The sequence below is a fragment of the Pseudorca crassidens genome, chromosome 3 (assembly GCF_039906515.1).
Source record: "Pseudorca crassidens isolate mPseCra1 chromosome 3, mPseCra1.hap1, whole genome shotgun sequence".
NCBI classification, from domain to species: Eukaryota; Metazoa; Chordata; class Mammalia; order Artiodactyla; family Delphinidae; genus Pseudorca; species Pseudorca crassidens.
In genome coordinates this window covers 137,729,325-137,753,225 of record NC_090298.1, presented here as the reverse complement: position 1 = coordinate 137,753,225, position 23,901 = coordinate 137,729,325, and the positions used below count along the sequence as shown (strand labels likewise).

The 23,901-nt window shown below is 40.0% G+C and overlaps 1 protein-coding gene across 1 annotated transcript in view; it reads left to right on the top strand.

Moving 5' to 3' along the window:
• Positions 1–23,554, top strand: part of RNF130 (ring finger protein 130) — a 140,715-nt gene extending 117,161 nt beyond the window's left edge. The window contains exon 8 of the mRNA XM_067732622.1: positions 15,974–23,554. Coding sequence (XP_067588723.1) covers positions 15,974–16,083 — 110 coding nt within the window. The 3' untranslated portion in view covers positions 16,084–23,554. The remainder of the gene's footprint in view (positions 1–15,973) is intronic.
• The last annotated feature ends 347 nt before the right edge of the window (positions 23,555–23,901 follow it).

Here is a 23,901-nt window from a genome sequence, read left to right as displayed (position 1 = left end):
ATGGAAAGATGGACTGACCTATAAAAGTCCTTCCTAGTGTTGATAATAGGAAAGCCTTGCTCAGGCATCCTTCGGACCAGGAAAGGCTCCACACTGCTGAGGTTTTACAACTGATCTTCTATTCCATGCTTGGGTCCATTGGGCACCACTACCTCTCCCTCATGTCTACCCATGCTCATCTTCATCAAGGAACAGGGGTCCTGGGTCCAGGTGAGAACTCATGAAGCCCTTTGAAAGGTCTCTTGGAAAAGCTGTCTCACCTCCAACCACGATCCCTGTTTTACATGAGGAAAGCTTATGGGAAAATTCTGGTCATTTATCACTTTTCAACAGGTGCAACCACCATTAAACCTAAAGCTTTGCTGCTTGTGAGCAAATATTTGCATCTGATCTAGAAATGGGGCCCACAGGCTAGAAATGACGCAAAGAAAATAGGAGGAAAGGGGACTAGGAAGGGGGGTGTAGTAGCCCCCATTCACAGAGCTAAGCACCGTCACCCCTGGAGCCTCACTCCAAGTGAACTCTTGATTCCTCAGGGTAAAGAAGACTTGAGCATTGTCTAATTTCTTTAAGAAGACACAAGATAAAGATTTGTAGATTACATTGTTACATTAATTATAGGAATGCAAGGTTTCCATAGTGAAAGTAATTCTTAAAATTTGCTGAAAACTTGTGTCTTCACTTATGTTCTATTTTTTTAATTTCTTGAAAAGAAAGAGAAGTAGTAGCAACATTGTATTTTTTATTTTTTTATTTTTTATTTATTTTTTTTTAATTTTTGGCTGCGTTGGGTTTTCGTTGCTGTGCGCGGGCTTTCTCTGTTTGCGGCGAGCAGGGGCTACTCTTCGTTGTGGTGTGTGGGCTGCTCATTGTGGTGGCTTCTCTTGTTGTGGAGCACGGGCTCTAGGCACGCGGGCTTCAGTAGTTGTGGCACACATGCTCAGTAGTTGTGGCTCGCAGGCTCTAGAGCACAGGCTCAGTAGTTGTGGCGCACGGGCTTAGTTGCTCCGCGGCATGTGGGATCTTCCTGGACCAGGGCTCGAACCCGTGTCCCCTGCATTGGCAGGCGGATTCTTAACCACTGCACCACCAGGGAAGCCCAACATTGTATTTTTTAAATCCAAGTTGTTACCAGGACTTTTGTAAAGTCCTTGGGAAGTTTTTGAAGTTTAATTAAATTTTGATTGCCTTAGAAAAGGTATACCTTCTTATTTACTATTGCCATTTCTTATGCAGCATAAGAAACAAATCAGTTGATGGTGTTGCAACTAGGGTGTTTTAAATTATCGTTAAACGTTTTTTGCAGTTTGATCATAACTGTAATCCAAGTTACTTATGTTTTAAGAGTACAAAACTGAAAGATAACTTAAGTTTTGGATTCAGATTTACCAGGATTCAACTTCTAGCTTTATGATCTTGAGCAAGTTTTTTAATCTCTCTGAGCCTTAGTTTCCTCTCTGTGAAATAAGAATAACTTTTCTATCTTATGGGATTGTTGTGAAATTGTATATAAATGTTAAGTTTTCCTGGGACTTACCTGGTAGTCCAGTGGCTAAGACTCTGTGCTCCCAATGCAGGGGACCCAGGTTCAATACCTGGTCAGGGAACTAGATCCCACATGCTGCAACTAAGAGTGTGCATGCCACAGCTAAAAACCCGCATGCCACAACGAAGATCCTGCACTCGGTGACGAAGATCCCGCATGCTGCAACTAAAACCCGATGCAGCCAAATAAATAAATAAATAAATATTTTAAAAATAAATGTTAAGTTTTTCCCTTTTATCACCTTTTTCTTGTACTTAGAAATCATTTTAAATTATTTTTCTGAATAAATAATGTATGTACATGATTTTTTAAAAAGTCAAAATAGTACAGAAGAGTGTAAGGTGAAAAGTACATCTCCCTGTCACCCTGACCCAGTGCCCCAGGCCTCATCCAGCAGTCTCTGTTGCCTACATGTACAGTTCCAGAGAGATTTCATGCAGAGAGAAGCATATTCTTTCACACGCACCTTTTTAAAACAGTTACTAGCATCATATATGATGCTTCCCCCCCACAAAATCTCTCCTATACATAGTTTTAAACATATTATCTATTGGTCACTGATCTATTAATTTTCCTTTATCCCCAAAGGAAAAAAAAGAAAGACATTTCTGAGGCTTTCTGCCAAACCAAAGACAGAAAACAGTTAGATGACAAGTTAGCCTAGGGTGTTTCAAGAATTCACTGTTAACATCCCTGAAGAAAACTTTACACCTTTGAAGTAAAGAAATCTCAGAGAGAGACTCACAAATACTGTCACAAGATGCTCTAATGGTTACATTTGTAAACAATTAGGACTTATGCTTTTGTGAATGTTTCCTGTCTTCATGTTAACCTTACAAGTGTCCCCTAAATGGCTCTACAGGATTCTCTTTCGTTTTTACATCTGCATCAACTATCCCCTTAACTGTCTAAATTCCTTTTTACAAAAGCTTGCAATGTCAAGGCATAGACAGGCTTCCATTTTCTCTTTGCTAGAACTGAGTCAGAAAACATATACTTAAAATTTGAGACCAAGAATTTAGGAAACAATAGGTTATCCAGAAAATAATATGCAGACCATTATATTCTTCTCCCCCAATATTTGGAGATTTTCCCACATCAGTGCATACATATCTGTCTGCCTCATTTTCTTTAATATTAACAAATGCATTGTGTATTGAATCAGTTCTCAATTGATGGACATTTCAGTTACTTAAAATCTTCATAATCTTTATGAAAGTCATATAGCTGCCAAAAATCAGTGATATACAGAAGTAGCAAGTGGTGGTTAATTACTGGCTTTTTGATTGTATCTTACTGTGAAAGCCCTTTTTATTTCATGCTGAGAGAGTTCCAAGTTAAAACTATTTAAACACTAATTAGTGGTTGCTAATTGGGATAGTATACATCCCAGTCAGCTCAATTTTATGGAGTATTTACTGGCCCAATGTGAAGACACTGAAATAAAATATATCTGAGTTGTATCCATGAGTAGTTTTTGGTCTAATTGGGGAAGGAAGATTAAAAAAAAAAAAAACAACAAGTAGGACAACACACATAATCAGGTACTTACATTTTGCAGAGAATTGCAAAATCTTCTCTTTTATCTTTTTAAATTACATTCATCAATTTCAGGATTTGAAGGTCTAGAAGGGACTTTAAGCCACACTAAGAGAACTCTAAGCCAATTGATAATAAATTGATCAGGTTTCCACTATTGGAAATGTGGTTATGTCATTACTAACTTGTTGCAGTTCAACCATCATACCAAGCACAACCAGCAAATATGGAAAAAGCATTTTTTCAAACATTCTATCTTAAGACATTGAAGAGCTATCAATGCAGTGAGGACTTCAGGAGCCACAAGCCCAGAGAAAAAGGAAGTTCAACAATGAGCATTTGAGGCATTTGCTAATTCATAAACAATAGCTGTGAAGTGACCAAAATGTGGTGGCTGACAGACGGAGATGAGGAGAGCTCAGGCAGTCCTGTTGGGCTTGTGAGACAAAACTTAGAGTTCAGGGCCCACCAAGGAGAACAAACCCTGATAAACACCCTAGGCTTTCCATTGGAATCCCCAGAGGGCTTACTCTGCAACTAGAGGATGAACTAGAATTTGACTAGCCTTCTCAAAAACTGAAGTGCAACTCTGAATTTGCTTAATTTCTGATTGGATTAACGTGACATACCCATACCCTAAAAGTGGTATGTTTCCACCCAAGGCAATAGGAAATCCTCTGGAGGAAGGTACCACCATCAGCAGCCTCAGATTATCACACTTTTCATATATAATGTCTAGCAATCCATCAAAAGTACCACGCATACCAGATGACCAAGTGACCAAAAAAGAGAAAAAGCAAAGAATAGAACTAGATCCCAAGAAATACAAATATTGGAAATATAAGACATAGAATTTAAAATAACTTTAAGTATTTTTAGGAAACCAATGACAAGATGGATAATTTCAGCAACTAAATAGAAACAACAAAGAATTATATGGAATGTGAGGACTGAAAAATATACTAGTTGAAAGTAATAACTCAATAGAAGGTTTAACATCAACTTAAACATCACTGAAGAAAGGATTTATGACCTGGAAAGGAGAAAATATGCAACCTGAAACACAAAAAGAAAAAGAGGAGAAAAATACAGAAAAAAGCATAAGAGAGTTTAGATTGTGATGAAAAAAACCTAATTTACATGTAATTCAAGTCATAGAAGGCAAGGAGATAAATTGAGGCAGAGCAATATTTGGATAGATAATGGCTGGGAATTTTCCAGAACTAACAAAAGACATCAAACCACTGATTCAAGGAAACCACACCAATAGTAAAAGTGAAAAAAAAAAGGGCAAAGAAAAATTTAAAAGCAGTTAGAGGAATAAAAGATACTTCCTTAACTGAGAAGAAATTCACATAACAAAAACTTAACCATTTTAAAGTGAACAATGGCATTTAGTATATTCACAATATTGTGTAACCACCACTTCTATCTAGTTTTTTAAAGTTTTCAACATCCCAAAAGGAAACCCCCTACCCATTAAGTCATTGCTCCCTATTCCACTCTCCCCAGCCCCTGGTAACCACCTCATCTGTGTTCTGTCTCCATGGGTATGCCTGTTCTGGATATTCCTAATAATTGAATCATATGGCATACGTGACCTTTTTTGTCTACCTTCTTTCACTTAGCATGTTTCAAGGATCATCCACATCATAGTATGCATGTATCTATGCTTCATGCCCTTTTATGGTTGAATAATAGTATAATAGTTTGTTGTATCTATATATATGCCACAATTTGTTCATCCATTCATCTATTGATGAACATTTGGTCTACTTCCACCTTTGGCTGCTGTAAATAATACTGCTATGAATTGGTGTACAAGAATTTGTTTGCATCCCTCTTTTTTTTCTTTTTTTTCGTAGTACATGGGCCTCTCACTGTTGTGGCCTCTCCCATTGCGGAGCACAGGCTCCGGACTTGCAGGTTCAGCGGCCATGGCTCACGGGCCTGGCCACTCCACAGCATGTGGGATCTTCCCAGACCAGGGCATGAACCCGTGTCCCCTATATCGGCAGGCAGACTCTCAACCACTGCGCCACCAGGGAAGCCCCTGCATCCCTCTTTTTAATTCTTTTAGGTATATACCTAGGAGTGGAATAGCTGAGTCATGTGATAATTAATTCTATGTTTAACTTTCTGAGGAACCTCCAAACTGTTTTCTACAGTGGCTGAACCATTTTATATTCCCACCAGCAATGTACAAGGATTCAAATTTCTCTACATTCTCATCGGGACTTATTATTTTCCTTTTCTTTTTAAATTATAGCCAATTCTAGTGGGTGTGAAGTAGCACCTCATCATGGTTTTGATTTGATTTTCCTAATGACTAATGTCATTGAGCATCTTTTCTTGTGCTTGTTGACCACTTATATGTTCTTTAGAGAAATGTATATTCAAGTCCTTTGCCCATTTTTTATAAATTGATTTATTTTATTTATTTATTTTTGACTGCATTGGGTCTTCATTGCTGCATGTGGGCTTTCTCTAGTTACAGCGAGTGGGGGGCTCCGCTTTGTGGCAGTGCACGGGCTTCTCATTGTGGTGGTGGGCTTCTCATTGTGGTGGCTTCTCTTGTTGCAGAGCACAGGCTCTAGGTGCGCGGGCTTCAGTATTTGTGGTGTGCGGGCTCAGTAGTTGTGACTTGTAGGCTCTAGAGTACAGGCTCAGTAGTCGTGGCGAACAGGCTTAGTTGCTCTGCAGCATGCGGCATCTTCCCAGACCAGGGCTCAAACCCGTGTCCCCTGCATTGGCAAGCAGATTCCTAACCACTCTCCCACCAGGAAAGCCCTGCCCATTTTTAAATTGGATTGTTTGTCTTTTTGTTACTGAGTTGTAAGAGTTCCTTATATATTTCAGATACTACACCCTTATCAGATATATGATTTTCAAAGAGTTTCTTTCATTCTTTGTCTATTCACTTTCTTGATAATGTCTTTCAAGCACAAATTTTTAATTTTGAAGGAGTCTTTTTTTTCTTTCATTGTTTGTGTTTTTAGGTGTCATATCTGAGAGACCATTGCCTAATTCAAAGTCACAAAAACTTCCAGAGTTTTGTAGTTTTAGCTCTTATGTTTAGATCTTCATCCATTTTGAGTCAACATATGTATGTGATGTGAGGTAGAGATACAAATTCTTTTGCATGTAGATATCCATTTGTCCCAGTACCATTTGTTGAAGAGATTATTCATTTTTCCCTGTTGAATAGTCTTGGTACCCTTGTCAAAATTCAGTTGAGCATAATATATGAGTTTATTCATGGACTCTCAATTCTATTTTATTGACTCTATGTCTGTCCTTGTGCCAGGATCACATGGTATTGATTACTGTTGCTTTGTAGTAACTTTGAAATTGGGAAGTGTGAGTCTTCCAACTCTGTTTTTCCTCCTTCAATATGAAATATATTACTTTCTTAATTTTAATTTTATTGGAGTATCATTGATTTACAATGTTGTGTTAGTTTCAGGTGTACAGCAAAGTGATTCAGTTATACATATAATATATTCATTATTCTTTAGATTCTTTTCTCTTATAGGTTATCCTAGAACATTGAGTACAGTTCCCTGTGCTGTACAGTTGGGCCTTGCTGGTTATCTATCTTATATGAAATATATTACTTTTAAAGTAGCAACAGAGGACTGACAGTTGGTGTCTTGACAGAAACAATGGAAACCAGAAAACAGTGGAATGAAGTGTTATGGGAAAAACATGCCAACCTAAAAACCTAGGGAAAAAAATTCATCAAAAATAAAGATGAGGGGACTTCCCTGGTGGTCCAGTGGTTAAGAATCCATAGTGCAATGCAGGGGACACCGGTTCAATCCCTGGTCAGGGAACTAAGATCCCACATGCCGCGGGGCAACTAAACCCTCATGCCATAACTACAGAGCCCACTCTGGAGCCTGCACACCACAACTAGAGAGAATCCCTCACACCACAACAAAGAGCCCACGGGCTGCAACTAAGACCCAATACAGCCAATAAATAAATAAATAAATATATTTTTTTAATTATACTCTTAAAAGTTTTTTTAAAAATAAAGATAAACTTATAAAAATAAAGATGAAACAAGACATTTTCCAACAAACAGAAACACTGAAAGGGAGTTCTTCAGGCAGAAGAAAATTATTCCAGATAAAAACATTGAGATGCAGGAAAATTCAACAGCAACATCAAGGGTAAATATTCAGGTAAAATGACAATCGATGTAATATAAAACACTAATAATAATGTCTTGTGGAAATTAGTTGACATTAATTGCACAAAAAGATGGGAGAGGATAAATGGAATAAAAGTATTCTTAAGACACTTGTATTTACAGGAATAATTAAAAACACCAATTTATATTAGATGTTAATAAATCAAAGATACATGTTGTGATCCAGGGTAACAACTAAAAAAATAATGGTCTCTAGGTTAGCAAAACCACTAAAAGAATAATAAATAATATATAATAAACTTATGAGGGAGAATGGAATAATAAAGTCATCTTTAAGAAGAGTTAAAAATAAAAAGGAGGAAAATAATATGGAACAGGTCGGATAAATACAAAACAATATAATGATAAATTTAAATCCCAATATGTCAGTAATGAATGTAAATGGATGCTTAAATACTCAAAGATAAATATAGACTAGATTTAAAATTTATATACATATACATCAATGAATGTGTAATAGTTCTTTAATATGAGACAGAAATGTTGAAAGTAAAATGATAGAAAAATATATACCATGTAAATATTAACCAAAAGAAAATTCTTATATAAATATAACAAAATACGCTTTAAGGTAAAGAGAGACACTTCATAATGATGAAGGAGTTAATCCATCATGAAGAAAACAGTTCTAAATTTCTGCACCTAATATATCTTCAAAATATATGAAGGAAAAATTGACAGATCTAAAATAAGACAGTTCCACTATCACAGTGGGAATTTTATTTTTTTAATTAATTAATTTTATTTATTTATTTTTGGCTGTGTTGTGTCTTTGCTGCTGCACTCAGGCTTTCTCTAGTTGTGGCGAGCGGGGGCTACTCTTCATTGCGGTGCATGGGCTTCTCATTGCAGTGGCGCCTCTTGTTCTCTTGTTGAACAGGCTGTAGTTACCTGGGCTTCAGTAGTTGTGGCACAGGGGCTCAGTAGTTGTGGCTCACGGGCTCTAGAGCGCAGGCTCAGTTGTTGTGGCATACAGGCTTAGTTGCTCCGCGGCATGTGGGATCTTCCCAGGCCAGGGATTGAACCCGTGTCCCCTGCATTGGCAGGCAGATTCTTAACCACTGTGCCACCACCAGGGAAGTCCCAGTGGGAATTTTAAACACACCTCTTGGTAACAAGCAGAGAAATACTCATTAAGGATCTAGATTTGAACAACATAATTAATAGACAAAATGTAATTGACATATATATGGCACTCGTCAACTACAGGATATATATTATTTTCAAGTGTACATACATCATTTACTAGAATAGACCATATTCTTGGTGATAAAGCAAATGTCAACAAATATATAAGGATTGATGTCATACAGAGTATGTTTTCTGACCACTGGAATTAAGTTAGAAATCAATAACAAAAAGATATTGGAATGATAGGAATCAAGTAATAAACTTCTAAAAAAAAACCTCATGAGTCAAGAAATTGCAGCTGTAATTATAAAAAAAATTTTTAATTGAATGCCAACAAAATCACAGCATATCAAAACTTGTGTGATGGGGCTTCCCTGGTGGCGCAGTGGTTGAGAGTCCGCCTGCCGATGCAGGGGACGCGGGTTCGTGCCGCGGTCCGGGAGGATCCCACATGCCGCAGAGCGGCCGGAGCCTGTGCTCCGCAACGGGAGGGGCCGCAGCGGTGAGAGGCCCGCGTACCGCAAAAAAAAAAAAAACTTGTGTGATGCAGCTAAAGCCATGTTAGAGGGAAATCTGTGGCTTTAAATGCATATATTAGAACAGAAGAAAGGCTAAAAATCAGTTTTGTAAGCATTCCTCTCAGTTAAAGAACAGCAAACTGAATCAAAGGAAATAATAAAGATCATAAATTAATTTACTAGAAAACAAATATACAGTAGAAAAAAAATTAACCAAGTAAAAGTTGTTTCTTTGAAAAGACTAATAAAATTGACAACCTCTGCTGATCAAGAAAAAAGACCCAAATGACCCATAAGAAGAACAAAAAAGAGGACATCAGTACAGAGCTTACATACATTAAAAATAAGAATAATAAAGTTCATAAAAGCAGAAAGTAAAATGGTAGTCACCAGGGATCAGAAGGAGGGGGGGAAATGGAAATTGTTGTTTAATGGGTATAGATTTCAGATTTGCAAGGTGAAAAAGTTCTTCAGATGTTTCACAACAATGTGAATATACTTAACACTACTCAACTATACACTTAAAAATGGTTAAGATGGCAAATTTTATGTTATGTTTTTTACTATAATAAAAAAATTAAAAATAAGAGTATTATGACAACTTTGTGTTAAGAATCTCTGAAATTTAAATGAAAATGGACAAATTCCTTGAAAAATACTAATTACCAAAATTGACACAGAAGAAACAGGAAATCTGAATTCTCCTACATCTAAGTAATAAATTAAAGTCATATTTTAAAATCTTCCCTCAAAGAAAAACTCTAGGGGTAGGAGATTAACAGGTACAAACTACTATGTATAAAATAAGCAAGATACAAGGATATAGTGTACAGCACAGGGAATATAGCCAAATTTTATAATAATTTTAAATGGAGTATAATCTATAAAAATATTGAATCACTATGCTGTATACCTGAAACTAATGTAACATTATAGATATTATATTATTAATGTTATAACATCAACTATAATTTTTTAAATAATTAATTAATTTAAAAAAAATTTTTAAACTCTAGGCCTAGGTGGTTTCACTGATGAATTGTTTATAACATCTAAGGAAGAAATAAAACAGTCTTACACAAATTTGTCCAGAGAAGAGAAAAAGAGGAATACTTCCAAGTCCTTCACTGAGAGCAGCATAACACTAACACCAAATCATGACAAAGACATTACAAAAAGGAAAATTACAAGTTAATTTACTATATGAATATAGATACAAATATTCTAAATAAAATATTAGCTAAATGAATCTGACAATATATAAGTAGGAAAAATTACAGCCAAGTTAGATTTGTTAAAAAATGCAAGGTTGAAAATCAGTGCGATTCAACACATTAACAGAATGAAAGTGAAAAGTCGTATTTTTATCTTAATAGATACAGAAAAGACATTTGCTGTAATTCAGCACCCATTCTTCCTTATCTAATAGTGAGTATTTTCAAAACTACAGCAAACATCATACTAAATAATGAAATATTTAAAACTTTTCCCTAAGATTGGAAATCAAGATACCTCCTGTGATTTCTCCAACATTTTATTGGCAGTCTTAGCCAATATGAAAAGACAAGAAAAAGAAATAGATGTAAGGATTGGAAAGGAAGAAATAAAACTGTCACTATTTACAAACAACATAGTAGTATATGTAAAAACTCCAAAAGACTCCACAAATCAGCTCTTAAAATGAATAAGTAAATTTAGCAAGGTCAATTTTCTTTCTATATGCCAACAATAAGCAATTAAAAATGAAATTTTTTAAAAGATACCATTTACAAAAGCATCAAATATGCATCAAATACTGAGGAATAAATCTAAAAGAATATGTGCAAGATTTCTACACAGAGAACTATAAAGCATTGAGAGAAATTAAAGATGACTGAAATAAATGAATATACCAGGTTGATAGGTTCTAAGACTCAATATTATAAAGATGTTAATTCTCCCCAGATTGACCACTGCAGGTTCAAACAGACCCCAGTAGGGGTGTGTGTGTGTGTGTGTGTGTGTGTGTGTGTAAAATTTGACAAGCTGATTGTAAAATTTACATGGAAATTTAAAAGGCCAAAAATAACAAGACAATCTTGAAGAATGATGAAGTGGAGGAATTACTGAGCTCGATATTAAGACTTTTTATAAAGGTACAGTAATTAAGATTGTGAGGTATTGATACAAGGATGGACAAATAGCTGAATAGAACAGAATATGGTCCTAAAACGACCATGCATTTATGAACACTTGAATCATACAAAGGTATCACTGTACCATAGTGAGTATAAGGATGGTCTTTTCAATAAGTGGTGCTGCATCAACTGAATATCTGTAAAGAAAGAATGAATCTTGATTCCTACTTCACACCATACTCAAAAATGAATTTGAAGTGGAGCATAGACCTAAATATGAATGGTAGAACAATGAAGCTTCTGAAAGATAAAGTAGAATATCTTCAAAACCTTGGGATAGGCAGTTTCTTAAACAGGACTCAGAAGAGCACTAACCATAAAATAAAAGATAGATAAATTGGTCCACACTAAAATTAAGAAATTCTGTTCATCACAATACACTATTTTAGAAGAAAACCTATAATACTTATAGCAAAGTAATAACTAATACATATATTACTTACATAATGTCATAAGTAATACTTACGACAAAGGACTCATACTCAGAATAAAGAAGGAAAAGACTGACAACCTGATAGAAAAATGAGCAAAAGAAATAAATACATGTTTCAGGATGAGCAAGATGTATAAACAGCCTAAAAACATATTAAAAAGTGCTCATCCTTTTTAGACATCAGGGGATGTAAGTTAAAACCACAATGAAATACCATTATATACCCACCAGAAGTGCAAAAATTTAAAAGTCAGAAAATATCAACAATTAGTGTAGATATAGAACAACTGGAATTCTTATCCACTGGTGGGGGTAAAAATTGTTACAGCCACTTTGGAAAACTGCCAGTATCTGCCAAAACTGCCAGTATATGCATACCCTAAGACCCAACAATTTCACCCCTAGTTTACCTAAGAGAATTGCATACACATGTACAAAAAAGAAACACAAGAATATTCCTAACAGCAATATTCATAATAGCTCCAAAATGGAAACAAAGCAAACGTCCATCAATAGAAGATTGGATAAATAAATTGTGGGGTAGTCATACAATGGAATATCATGCAGCAGTGAAAATGAACAAACTACTGCTATATTCAATGACATGGATGTCACAACATAATATTGTCTGAAAGAATCCAGACACAAAAGAAGATATACTCTGTTTCTATTTATGTAAAATTGAAAATAGGCAAAACTAAACCATGGTCTGAAAAGTCTGGATTGTGGTTTCCTTTGGAGGAGAAGAGAGGGCCTAGTGACTGGGATCAATAGCGGTCCTTGTGGGGTGCTTGTAGGGTTCTAGTTCTTGATCCAGTGATTTCATGGGTGTGTTCTCTTTGTAAAAATTCACTGAGCTGTATACTTATACTTTGTGCACATCTGTATATAGGTTATACCTCAAGAGTTCACTTAATAACATTACATAGCCAATAACAAAAATAATAATAATCAGTTAATCAGTAAATAGGATGTTTCCAGGTGTTGAAAAATATGCTGTACTTTCTTGGCAAAGCCAGCATCATGCCTTTCTCTGAAATTCAGCTGCTTGTGTGTTCCTCTCTTGATATTATATTTTTCTCAAGTAAACTGGTTAATAGCTGGGTAGATTACTGAGTAAATTCTGACCCATTATTTATTACCAAAGATTTAGTGTCAGCTGATCAGTACACTAACACAAAAACTTAGGTCATTTCCACTTCTGGCAGCTTTAGTTCTTCCTGCAGAGCAGGAAGCCGCTTCTTTTGCTGGGTTTCTTTTGTTTGTTTGGTTTGGTTTTTAAATCTTTAACCCTGGGACTTCCCTGATGGCACAGTAGATAAGACTCTGCCCAATTCAGGGGGCCCAGGTTGGATCCCTGGTCAGGGAACTAGATCCCACATGCGTGCCACAACTAAGAGTTCACATGCCACAACTAAGGAGCCCACATGCCACAACTAAGGAGCTTGTGAGCCACAACTAAGGAGCCCTGGAGCCACAACTAAGGGGCCTGCCTGCTGCAACTAAGACCCTGTGCAACCAAATTTAAAAAAAAATCTTTAACCCTTTAGCCCTGTTGGACTATGCAGATTCCTCTGAGGGTTGAGACTCAGCTGTCAGAGATCAAAGATCCCATCTTTTACTTGGGACTCCTCTAAGAGGTCTGCTTATACAGATGGTAAGCATCTTTGAATTCATCCCAGTTTTTTAAATGTAGAAGTTTTTAATATAGGAAAGTTAAACAAGAAAATAGAAATGGTCCTACTACTCATACTAGTGCATGAAATGCTTTCATTTAATACTTGTCTATACTCCTTATAACAGCCTTCCTCTCCTCCCTGCCCATCATATCATTTGAACAATAAGAACAAAGTTACAGAACTTATAATACCTGATTTCAAGATTTAAAAAGCTGTAGTAATCAAGACAGTGTTATATTAGTGTAAAGATAGACAAACGAATTGCTGGAATAATGCCCAGAAAAAGACCATACACATTGATCAATGGATTTTCAACCAAAGTGCCAAGGCAATTCTATTGGGAAAGGATAATCTTATAAACAAATGATGCTGGAACAATTAAATATCCATAGGCAAAAGCTGAACTTCAACCTTTATTTCTCACCATATACAAAAATGTATTTGAAGTGGATCATCTAAATGTAAGAGCTAAAAATATAAAACATGAACACATAGGAGAAAATTTTAATGACCTTGGATTTGGCTAATATTTTTTTATTCAGACACAAAAAGCACAAACTATAAAAGGAAAAATCAATAAATTGGATTTTATCAAAATTCAAAACTTTTTCCTTTTCAAAGGGCATTGTTATAAAAATTAAAAGGCAAGCTACAGACCAGGAGAAAATATTTGCAAAACATATATCTGACAAAGGACTTGTTTCTAGAATTTTTTTTAAAAAAATCTTACAAGTCAATAATAGGAAGACAACTCAATTTTTTTAGTGGGCAAAAGATTTGAACAAAAGCCTTCACAAAAGAAGGCTAATAAGCACAGGAAAAGATGCCAAATATCAGAGAAATGCAAACTAAAACCACAATGAGATACTACTACACTCCTACTAGAATGACTGAAATGTAAAAAATTGACCATGTAAATGCCGACGAGGAGCCAAGGAACTGGAATTCTCATTCACTGCTGGTGGGGTACCACCATTTTTGAAAAGTAAACATACTTTTCCAGTGATTCCACTCCTAGGTACCTACCAGAGAGAAAGGAAGGCACATGTCCACACTGAGACTTGTACACAGATGTTCATAGCAGCTTTTTATTTGTAAAAGCCAATAAATTACCGTATGATTCCACTTAAATCAAATTCTAAAAAGATGCAAATTAATCTGTGGTCTACCTGGAGAGATAGGAGTAGAGTTGGAGAAGTGCAAGAATTATCAGAGACACCAGGAAAGTTTTGAAGGTGATGGAGGTGTCCACTATCTTGATTCAGGTGATGGCTTCAGGGGTGCATACATATGTCCAAACTTGTCAAACTGTACACCTTAAATATGTGCATTTTGTTGTATTTTGTTGTATTTCACACATACTTCAATAAGGCTGTAAAAACAAACAGTTGTTCAGAAAAGGAAGGACCAGAGTAAGCATGGCTCAGCTCTGAATAGCACAAATAGTCAAATAATGTAGACACAATCTTTTAAATCTTTTTTTTAATTAATTAATTTATTTATTTGGCTGTGTTGGGTCTTCGTTGCTGCCTGCGGGCTTCCTCTAGTTGCAGCAAGCAGGGGCTACTCTTCGTTGCAGTGCAAGGGCTTCTCATTGTGGTGGCTTCTCTGGTTGCGGAGCACGGGCTCTAGGTGCGCGGGCTTCAATAGTTGTGGCACGTGGGCTCAGTAGTTGTGGCTTGCCGGCTCTAGAGCACAGGCTCAGTAGTTGTGGTGCACGGGCTTAGTTGCTCCACAGCATGTGGGATCTTCCTGGACCAGGGCTCAAACCCGTGTCCCCTGCATTGGCAGGCAGATTCTTAACCACTGCGCCACAAGGGAAGCCCTAAATCTTTCTTTAAATTGAAGTATAGTTGATTTTCAATGTTGTGTTAGTTTCTGGTATGATTCAGATATATATATGGATATATAGGTATGTATCTATATATATACTTTTTTATATTCTTTTCCATTATAGTTTATTATAAGATATTGAATATAGTTCCTTGTGCTATACAGTAGGACCTTGTTGTTAACACTGAATTTTTTAATCAAAATATAGTTATACTGGGGCAATGGAAAATATGTGTGGATGTGGTAGAGGGGAGGGGAAAAATCCTCATTTTCCATAGGAGGAGTGTAGTAGATAAAGTCTAAGACTGAAACAATTAGGAAGGATCAACACAGGCATATTATTTAGGGACATGGATCAGCGCAAAGTGGCTGTCTGAGAAAGGAGGACTGGAGATTACTGGTCTTAACATGTGTAGAATTAACAATGTAAATGAACTTTGATATAAATAAAAACTTCTTAATGCATTATCAGAGCTTCAAAGTCACATCTGTCAGTCTGCTCAGCTGATGACTCTGTGCCCACCCTACCCCCACCATCGGGCTCAGCCCAGAACAGGTGCTCAAACAGGAGGTTTGACAGTTCTCCACGTGACCGTGTGTCCCCAGACAGAAGTCTTCAAATGTATAAGTGGAATCTTTTTCTCTTAAGAAAAAGACAGGCAGCTCTTGCTTGAAGAACTCCAGTGGTTAATCTCTTGGGGATCCAAGCACTGGAATTTATGTGTTTAAAGTGTGCTTACACTGAGGGATGCCTGTATTCTTTTCATGATAAGAGCCCAAAATGGAGATATTTGAGAAAATGTGATCGTTTGAAGTAGTCTGTGTTCTTTCCTTCAAGCCATGTGGGGAGTATAGGCCTGACGACCTATTAAGTCTGTTTTTCTTGTTCCTTTTTTAGGCGGTCACTTCTTTCATCGGAACTCTCTGTCCCCTCGGAGCCTGGTGTATGAAAGTGAATTCTCCACAATCGAACCTTCTTTGGACATGTATGATGAGAACAAAACCTGATTTTTAAAAATGGGCTGTCACCTCTTTTGTGATTTGATTTATGATCACCTTTCTTATTTTGTATTCTTCTGTCAGTGTCCATTTTGGAAGAATGGCAGTGCTTTCCAAGCACAGGTTGGGGCTTAGGGTTAAATTGCCAAGTTCCCCCAAGGTGAGGCTTTGAGGACAACGTTATTGCCCAGGTAGCCTCATGGCACCGAAAACCTACCCAAAGCTAGCCACTGAGTATGGGCCCCAGCAAGCCTGGCTGTTTCCAGAGAAGAGGCGGGGCCCAGGGGTTAATGTTGCATTGCCAACGTGTCTCTGAATAATCACATGCTATTCTTTGTTGGGGTGCCGCTGGGGGTTTTTAAATACCTTTTGTGCCCCCCACTTATAATGCATACTAAAGCCTGCAGGCACTGCTTCTTACTGATGTAGGGCACAAGTTGCTGCTCCTTGGCCCCCTCTGTATTTTCCTGTCTCTTACTTTACTTCCTGTTAAAGGACCTCTTTCTAAAGGTTCCTAAGAGAAAGCCTTGCCTTTTGTCCCTCCTCTGAGACTGACCCAGCGCACTGCAGTGGAGCTGCAGGCTGTGCAGGATGGGCAGTTGTCTGTGTTGTTGCCAGCGTCCCTCATAGAGCATGACATAAGGTGACAAGTGCTTATGTGACCACTGAAACACTGAAGGCCCTGTCCCTGAGGCCAGTGGACTTGTCTTCTTGGCAACTGCTGAGGTGTATGGGGAGATAGTGCCCAGGAGGCCAGCTGGGCATGGTGATCCCCAGGTGACGGCCAGTGGTTGTCAAAATCAGAATGTTCTGAGTGCTTTCTTGAGAAAACCAAACCACCTCCTTGCTGTTAGATACCATATAAGCACCCGTCTTCAGTCTTCACACATCCAGCCCAGTCCCCTCCCACCAGCCTCAGCTTCAGCATGAAGCAGGCACAGGAGCTTACAGGAAAGCCTTGGTAGCCAGCGTGGCAGACATGAGGGACACACATGCTCTTCCCACATGCCTGGGATGACGTCAAGTTAACATCGCAAGAAACATGTATCTTAAGAGTAATCCCAACACAGAACCACAGTGAGTAAATTTATAAAAATTACACATCCTTTTTGCTTAAGGACACATCATAGTTCAGCCTGTTTCTCCCATCGATATAAGCTATGGAGAGATGTAAATGTAAATCCTCACATCCTTGTATGAGAGTGGAAACTTCAGTTCCATATGCCTAGATCCAGCAGCAAGCCATGCAGAGTTGCCCTGTGATTTGTATTGACTCTGTAGGACAGAGTTTGAAGTGAACACTTGCCATTTTTCGTGTGCAGCTGGCTTCTCCTCTTGTGATGTGTTGCTAAGATGCCTCAGACACAGTTGTGCCTGGAACAAAACCCCTCAGAGAACCAGGGAGTGACATCACCTCCGAGTGACCAGCAGCATGTTATTATCATTTGAGGCTGGAACAGTGCAGAGTTTTAAGGTTGTAGCAGCTTTTTCTTTTTACCTTTAACCAAGGGCTTTTGTTTGGTTTTCCTTTGTACTATAGTCTTTGTACTGTAAAAATATTTTTGATAAACAGTTCCAAGAGAACACTATTCAGAAAGACAGGTTTGTCCCACTGGCTTTACAGTGAGAGAATATGTCTCAAGGAGATTAGAACTCAGTCTGCCAGAGGTTCCAGACACTCACCTGCGTTTATCTTTGGTTTGGCTCACCTGACAGAGAAAATGGCTTAGTTCTGACTATGTCGACCCTACCATGACCTTGTTTTCCTGAACCAGAACTCAGATCCGAATGGAGTGTTTTCTTCTGATTAGTAAAATCTTATAAAAGCATATACAGGGGCTTCCCTGGTGGCGCAGTGGTTAAGAATGCACCCGCCAATGCAGGGGGCACGGGTTTGAGCCCTGGGCTGGGAAGATCCCACATGCCACAGAGCAACTAAGCCCGTGCGCCACAACTACTGAGCCCGCTTGCCACAACTACTGAAGCCCGCGTGCCTAGAGCCCGTGCTCCACAACAAGAGAAGCCACTGCAATGAGAAGCCTGCGCACCACAATGAAGAGTAGCCCCCGCTCGCCGCAACTAGAGAAAGCCCAGGCGCAGCAACGAAGACCCAAGGCAGCCATAAATAAATAAATAAAACAAATACTACATTTCATATATATTTTAAAAAAAAAAGCATATACATTAAATTTCACTCCAGATATTACTGAAAAGAAATGAAATTACTTGAGATGAAATTAAATATTCAGGTGCCTAAAAGTCCACCTATTAATATAATATTTGAATTTCTGGTAAATCTAGGCACACATTCACTGTCAAATAACCAAGGAGGCATTTCTGACAGGGGAATTCTCTCAGCATAGTGCTTTAGATCCCAGCTCAACACCCTTTTCCTAAAAATTGGGGCCACTTTCCTGCTCAGCTAGAGAATGTCCTGCCTTTGTCAGGAGAGGCAGTAACTTCTCTGGGGAGGTCATATACTCCAGGAATAGCGAGGGTAGCATTTTTCATCCCAAACAACAGAGCTTTGCTGTCTGCTGAGCCGAGGGGAAAGCCTCAGCCCAGCCGCCCCCAGGACCCTGGCAGGGGATAGGGCACCAGGGCTGCTTGTCCTGTGAGCTTTGTGAGAAGGCACTTCTCACCGTGGGCAGTCCTGCCCGTGAGAAGCTTGCGGTGCGGGGAGCCGAGTGCCTTGGCCATGTGGCAAAGTTGGGGTGTGGAGAGGTGCTTCTGCCCTGTATGAGTATCTCAGTTGTTGCAAGTCTTCCAGCTGCAGTGATCATTAGCCAGGAATAATATGATAACCTCTGATTGTTTTTTGTAGGCTTTGGGGGGAAGGGGGTGGGGAGTACTATTTGAAGAGTGGAAGGGGCAGAGGAGTGAGCTTCTTACACCATAAACCCTCTGTCCCTCCAGTGGACTGCTCTGAGCTGGGCCTGACTCCAGCCTCTTCCTCCTGGCAAGGCCTCTACCTTGTCTCCAAGCTGAGCTGGGTACAGAACCAGCAGGCACCACAGGACGAGGGTGGAGCAGGGTCCGGAGCAGCCAGAACCGTCAGCTGATCTGCGAGGAATTCGGTTGTGACAGTTAAAATGCAAACGCTTACAATTTGGTGATTTTTAACTTCCTAAGGGAAGAACTGCCCATAGCCCTCCTTTCCTGTTATTTTCAGGAGAGCAGAGAGGCGGCTGGCCAGATAACAGCCAAACTGTCCGCAGTACAAGGGTCGGGCTTGGTGGTGTGAGTGGGCAGCATGTCTGTCCAGGGCTGCCTGCCTCTACCCCCTCAGGGGAAGACACGTTCCACCACCAGGTGGTTAATACCCCCTGACAAAGTCTGGTGAGTCCCACTTTTGAAGAAAGGCTCCATCTCCTGGTCCCTCCTCAGCCCTGTCTCAGAGGAACATCATGAAGCACTTCCCTGAACACCGGTTTGAACTGATGCATGCAACAGCCTAGCTTCCGAAAGATGCGGCCGCAAAGGGTTTAAGCAAAATAGGATTACTAAATTTGACTAACTTGATATTTCCTGTGGACTTCATAAGCTCTTCTCCTATTTTTATTATCCCTCACATCCAGTTCTTTCCTTGATCTACATGTTAAATGAAACTGGTTTTAATTGAAGAAAAATCAAAATGTTATCTTGCTTGCTGTTCACCTTTATTATCTAGGCAGTGGTTCTGCTGTAGGAAAACAAGGAGATGGTGTTAATGTCAGGTCACCTTGACAATGGTTGCTGCTCATAAATGTCGTGAAACAAAAGCACTATTTCCAGGAAGCAGCATTTAGAAGGAAAAAGGTAGTAAGTTCTCACTATGTACCAAACACACATACAGGGAGTTAAGTTGAATCCAGTGATTATTAAAATTTTAGCTGTTATGGGAACTGGCACATTAACAACCAACTGGGATATAAGCCCAAATGAAATGATGGTGAATGGTGAAGAGGGGGTTTCAGGGCATAGATGGAAGGGCACGGTGCAGCACAGGGACCCCACCAACAGGACCTGTGGTTGCCGAGGATGCTACACCCCCAGTGAAGACAGGCCAAGAGAAGCTGAGACCAGCAAGGCCGTGGGTTTCACCTCCTGGGCAGGGACGGCTTTGCTATGGGGAGGGCCCAAACCTCTGTTTTGGAAAGAGAGGGAGATGGGGTCAGGGTGAGCTGGGTAGGCCCTGCAATGCCTGAGTGCTGGGGTCTGACAGTGGGAAAGGAGGGAGCCATGAGATTGAAGAGGAAGCCCAGGCGCCAGTCTTGGTGACCCAGTGGTTGTTGGTGGGACACAGGGAGAGAGAGCCCTTGTGGGGACACTTTAGATCTGGGGGCTGGCAGGACCTCTAGGGGAGGCACAGAGATGTAACCTTGGATCTCAGGCAGTGGTTTGGTGAGGCCCCTCTGTGCCTCAGAATCCTGGGAAGCTGTGTTTTAAATGTACATGTCACCTACACCTACCAAAGTAGTCTCCATGTAATCCAGTCCCTCAGGTGCCCCAAATCTCTCCCTCTCCCCCCTCCCACACACACTCACTGGAGTTAGAATCTCCCAGAGTGGGTGTCCAGCCAGGCCTGGGGTTCCTAAGCGAAGTTCAGATGATGATGGAAATCAGAATGGGGTGAAAACTGCCCAGTGATTTGAGAAACAGGCTTGGGATAAAGCCCTGGGTACACTGATATTTAAGGACAGAAGGGGCTATAGACAGCAACTGATTTAGAAAAACCACTGAGTGTAACTTCCCTATTCAAGAAAAGTGGTGTTCACCTCACTGCCATGCCAGGAGCAGCCTCACTCATGCCCAGAGATGGGGTTTGGAGTTATTAAACTCAGCATTCACTCCCAACTCCACATACGGGAGTCGACACCCACAGCTTAAAATAAGTGTCTCTTCCCTGTTAAAGGCAATTGTTACAAGTGGGATGCATCTAGTGTTGCCTTTTCTTTTGGCTTTGTTGGTAAATCATTCCAAAGTCCATTTGGAAAAGGAAGAAATGAATGTCGAGTATACAGGTTCATTTGACATCTGTAGATGGTTAAGATCCTTTCAGCAGGACTGGAAAATGCCTTAAAGATTTTGCTTCATAACATCAGAGAAAATTCAGAAAGAAGGATACAGAAGTAAGGTGCCTGTGTTTCCTTCGTGGAACTGTGCTTTTTTTTTTACTGTCCTGCAAAGCAGCAGGAAAAGCAAAGCATGCCAGTTCCCACAACCAGGGAGAAGGGTTTCTCCCACAGGGGCCGTGTCCCCAACTGGCCAGGTTCTATCACTCCTCTGGGAGTCAAGTCAGGAGGTTTGCCCTCTTTCTTAGGGGTGCCCTGAAAGATCCCAAAAGACTGAGCCTTGAAGAAGAGAGTCCAGTGGGTCCTCACCAGACATAGGGTAAAAGCAGTCACCTGTGTTCTCCAGAGCTGCGTCCCACCAGCCTTCAGTGACCACAGAGGGGAGGCGATGCCAACGGTCTCGACTGCTAAAAGGACACGTCTGCCCAAGACTTGGTTCTAATGGTCTCACAAGGCCCTGGTGGGGGGGCCCAGTCCGTAACCTGGGACTTATCTGGGGTTTTGCCTCTTGCAGTTCCACCATAGCTCAAGCCATTTTTTTCTTCACTCTGACTTGGGGAAGAGGGAAGATAATTTATGACAAACAAAAAACAGAGAAACGTTGAACTTCATACAAACTTGAGAATTAAAGTTTCATAAGGATTCAGTGCAGTTGGAGTCACTCAGACCTGTCCCAGGCTTTCCTGGTCCCTCCCACTGACTCTTCCACATACACATACACAAAAAAATGGAGGTTTGAAGTGACACAGACCCAGTTTGGCAGCCTGAAAGGAGTGACTTTCTCAGAAACAACAGGCCTGGGGAAGCATTGCTGGTGGCTCAGAGGCAGCTGCCAGAGCATGCATGCTCAAGCCAAGGCTGGCGTCCAGCTCAGCTGTAAACACCTTTACAAACCACACACATTCTTCTGTGGAAAAGCCAAGAGCTGGAGGATGTCATTAGCACATTCTTCTCAGCTGCAGTGGGCCCTTGATCCCCTGGGACACAGCTTCTAGGGTCCCCCCCTCGTTTAATGCTGGGCTGAAACGGCTTATTTGTCACCAGTCCATTTGGGCAGGTGTGTGTGTAAGGAAGGGTCATGCCGGTCATCTGGCAAGTCTGACTGGCCTTCATCAGCTCCTTATCCCTCAGCTGATTATCACCCTCTCTCTCCAGCTCTCTTTACAGCTATTAGTTACAGATGAATGTTCTGAGCTATTTTTTACAAATTTAACCCAACACAAAGTGAACTCTAATTTGCTCTTAGAATTATCCTTCATCCATAATTTGGTCCAAGGATATTTACACTATGTGATATTAAAGGAGTTTTCTAGTGACTCGGAGGTACTGAGCCAAGATGTTTGTGGAATACAAAAGATGTGGGATAGGTAAACTATCACACCTCAGGCCATATCTTTCCCAGGTGAGTAAGCTGTTCCTAAGCAGAAAGGCTAACTGCCTACTGCTTACTGCCACTGCATCCCACGTGGACCAGGTCAGTAGGTGCGGCCCGTGCCAGAGTCCTAGCTCCTTTGCTGGGTGCCCAGCCTGAGATGACATGTGCCATCCTAGAGAGAAGTGGAGAGGGCACTATGTCTGTTCATCCCCTAGAAGCCCAGGCCTGTCTTGCTGACCCAGCTGGATGAGGGGTACCCTCGGACCATGCTTGGGGCCAGAATCTGGTGTCTTAAGCTGAGAATGGAAAGCAGGGTCTAATTCTGAGCAGCAATGGCTCTGGCTAAGGAAACTTGACCAGTGTGATTACAGAAACAGGAAAAGACTCCAAGCTAGGACATGCTATTTGGAATATGGGGAACACCATCACCTAATAGAACAATCCTGTTCCTGTACAAGAGAAGGAGTTGGTCCAAGTCCTAGGCCACATATGTCACAATTGTTTTTTTACCTTCAGTAGCTTTTATACTCATATCAAAGTTACTGCTTTCATATTTAGGTCACTCAAAGAGTTCCTCTTACTCTGGGTTCCTGCTAACTATGCACAACATCTCAGAGGGTGAGTTACAAAACTATTTTTCTAACTGTAGCAAAGGTAATTTGGGGTGGGGGAGGCTTGGGATATACCTAAATGTAGCTAATGACATTGTCCACCTTGAGGGATGAAAGGGAAACTGCACTTAAATTTAATTCACCATTGGATAGCTCGTGCCGTAAAGAACACACATCAAATATCCAAGAAGCAAAATTGATCATTAGCTTAATTTGGGAGCTCACTATAGGGGGGTTACTTTGTCTAGAACACAGGCACCTGCAAGTAGAATGTGAGCTGACTTCTTGGCAATCAGATCTTAGCCCTTTGAAATGTATGGTTGATGTAAGTATAATTAAGTAGTAAACTTGTATGGTATATACCTATATTCCAATAGTGTATACCTGTATGTGTGGGATTTGCTAATATAACCATTTCAATAAAAACCTATTGAAAAAGATGCATTGGCCACATGGAGTACTGTTGGTGGTAACCTGTATCAGTGAAGACTCTTGGTTGCAAATGTCAGAAACCCCAACCCAAACTGGCTTAAGCCAAAGAGAAGTATGGTGTCTCACAAAAGCTTAAATGCCATGGGTATGCTTACGTCACTTATAGCATGGTTTGGCCCTCAGACACTGACACCAGGACACATTTGCTAGCCTTGCTTCCTCCAAGTAAACTGCATTCTCAGGCTCAGAGAGGTCATAGCCCCATCAGCACAAGAGCTGGTTTACTTCCCCAGGAGACCAGAATGGCATCTCCTTGACCCTGATTGGCTTGGTTGGAAGCACATGGACATCACCG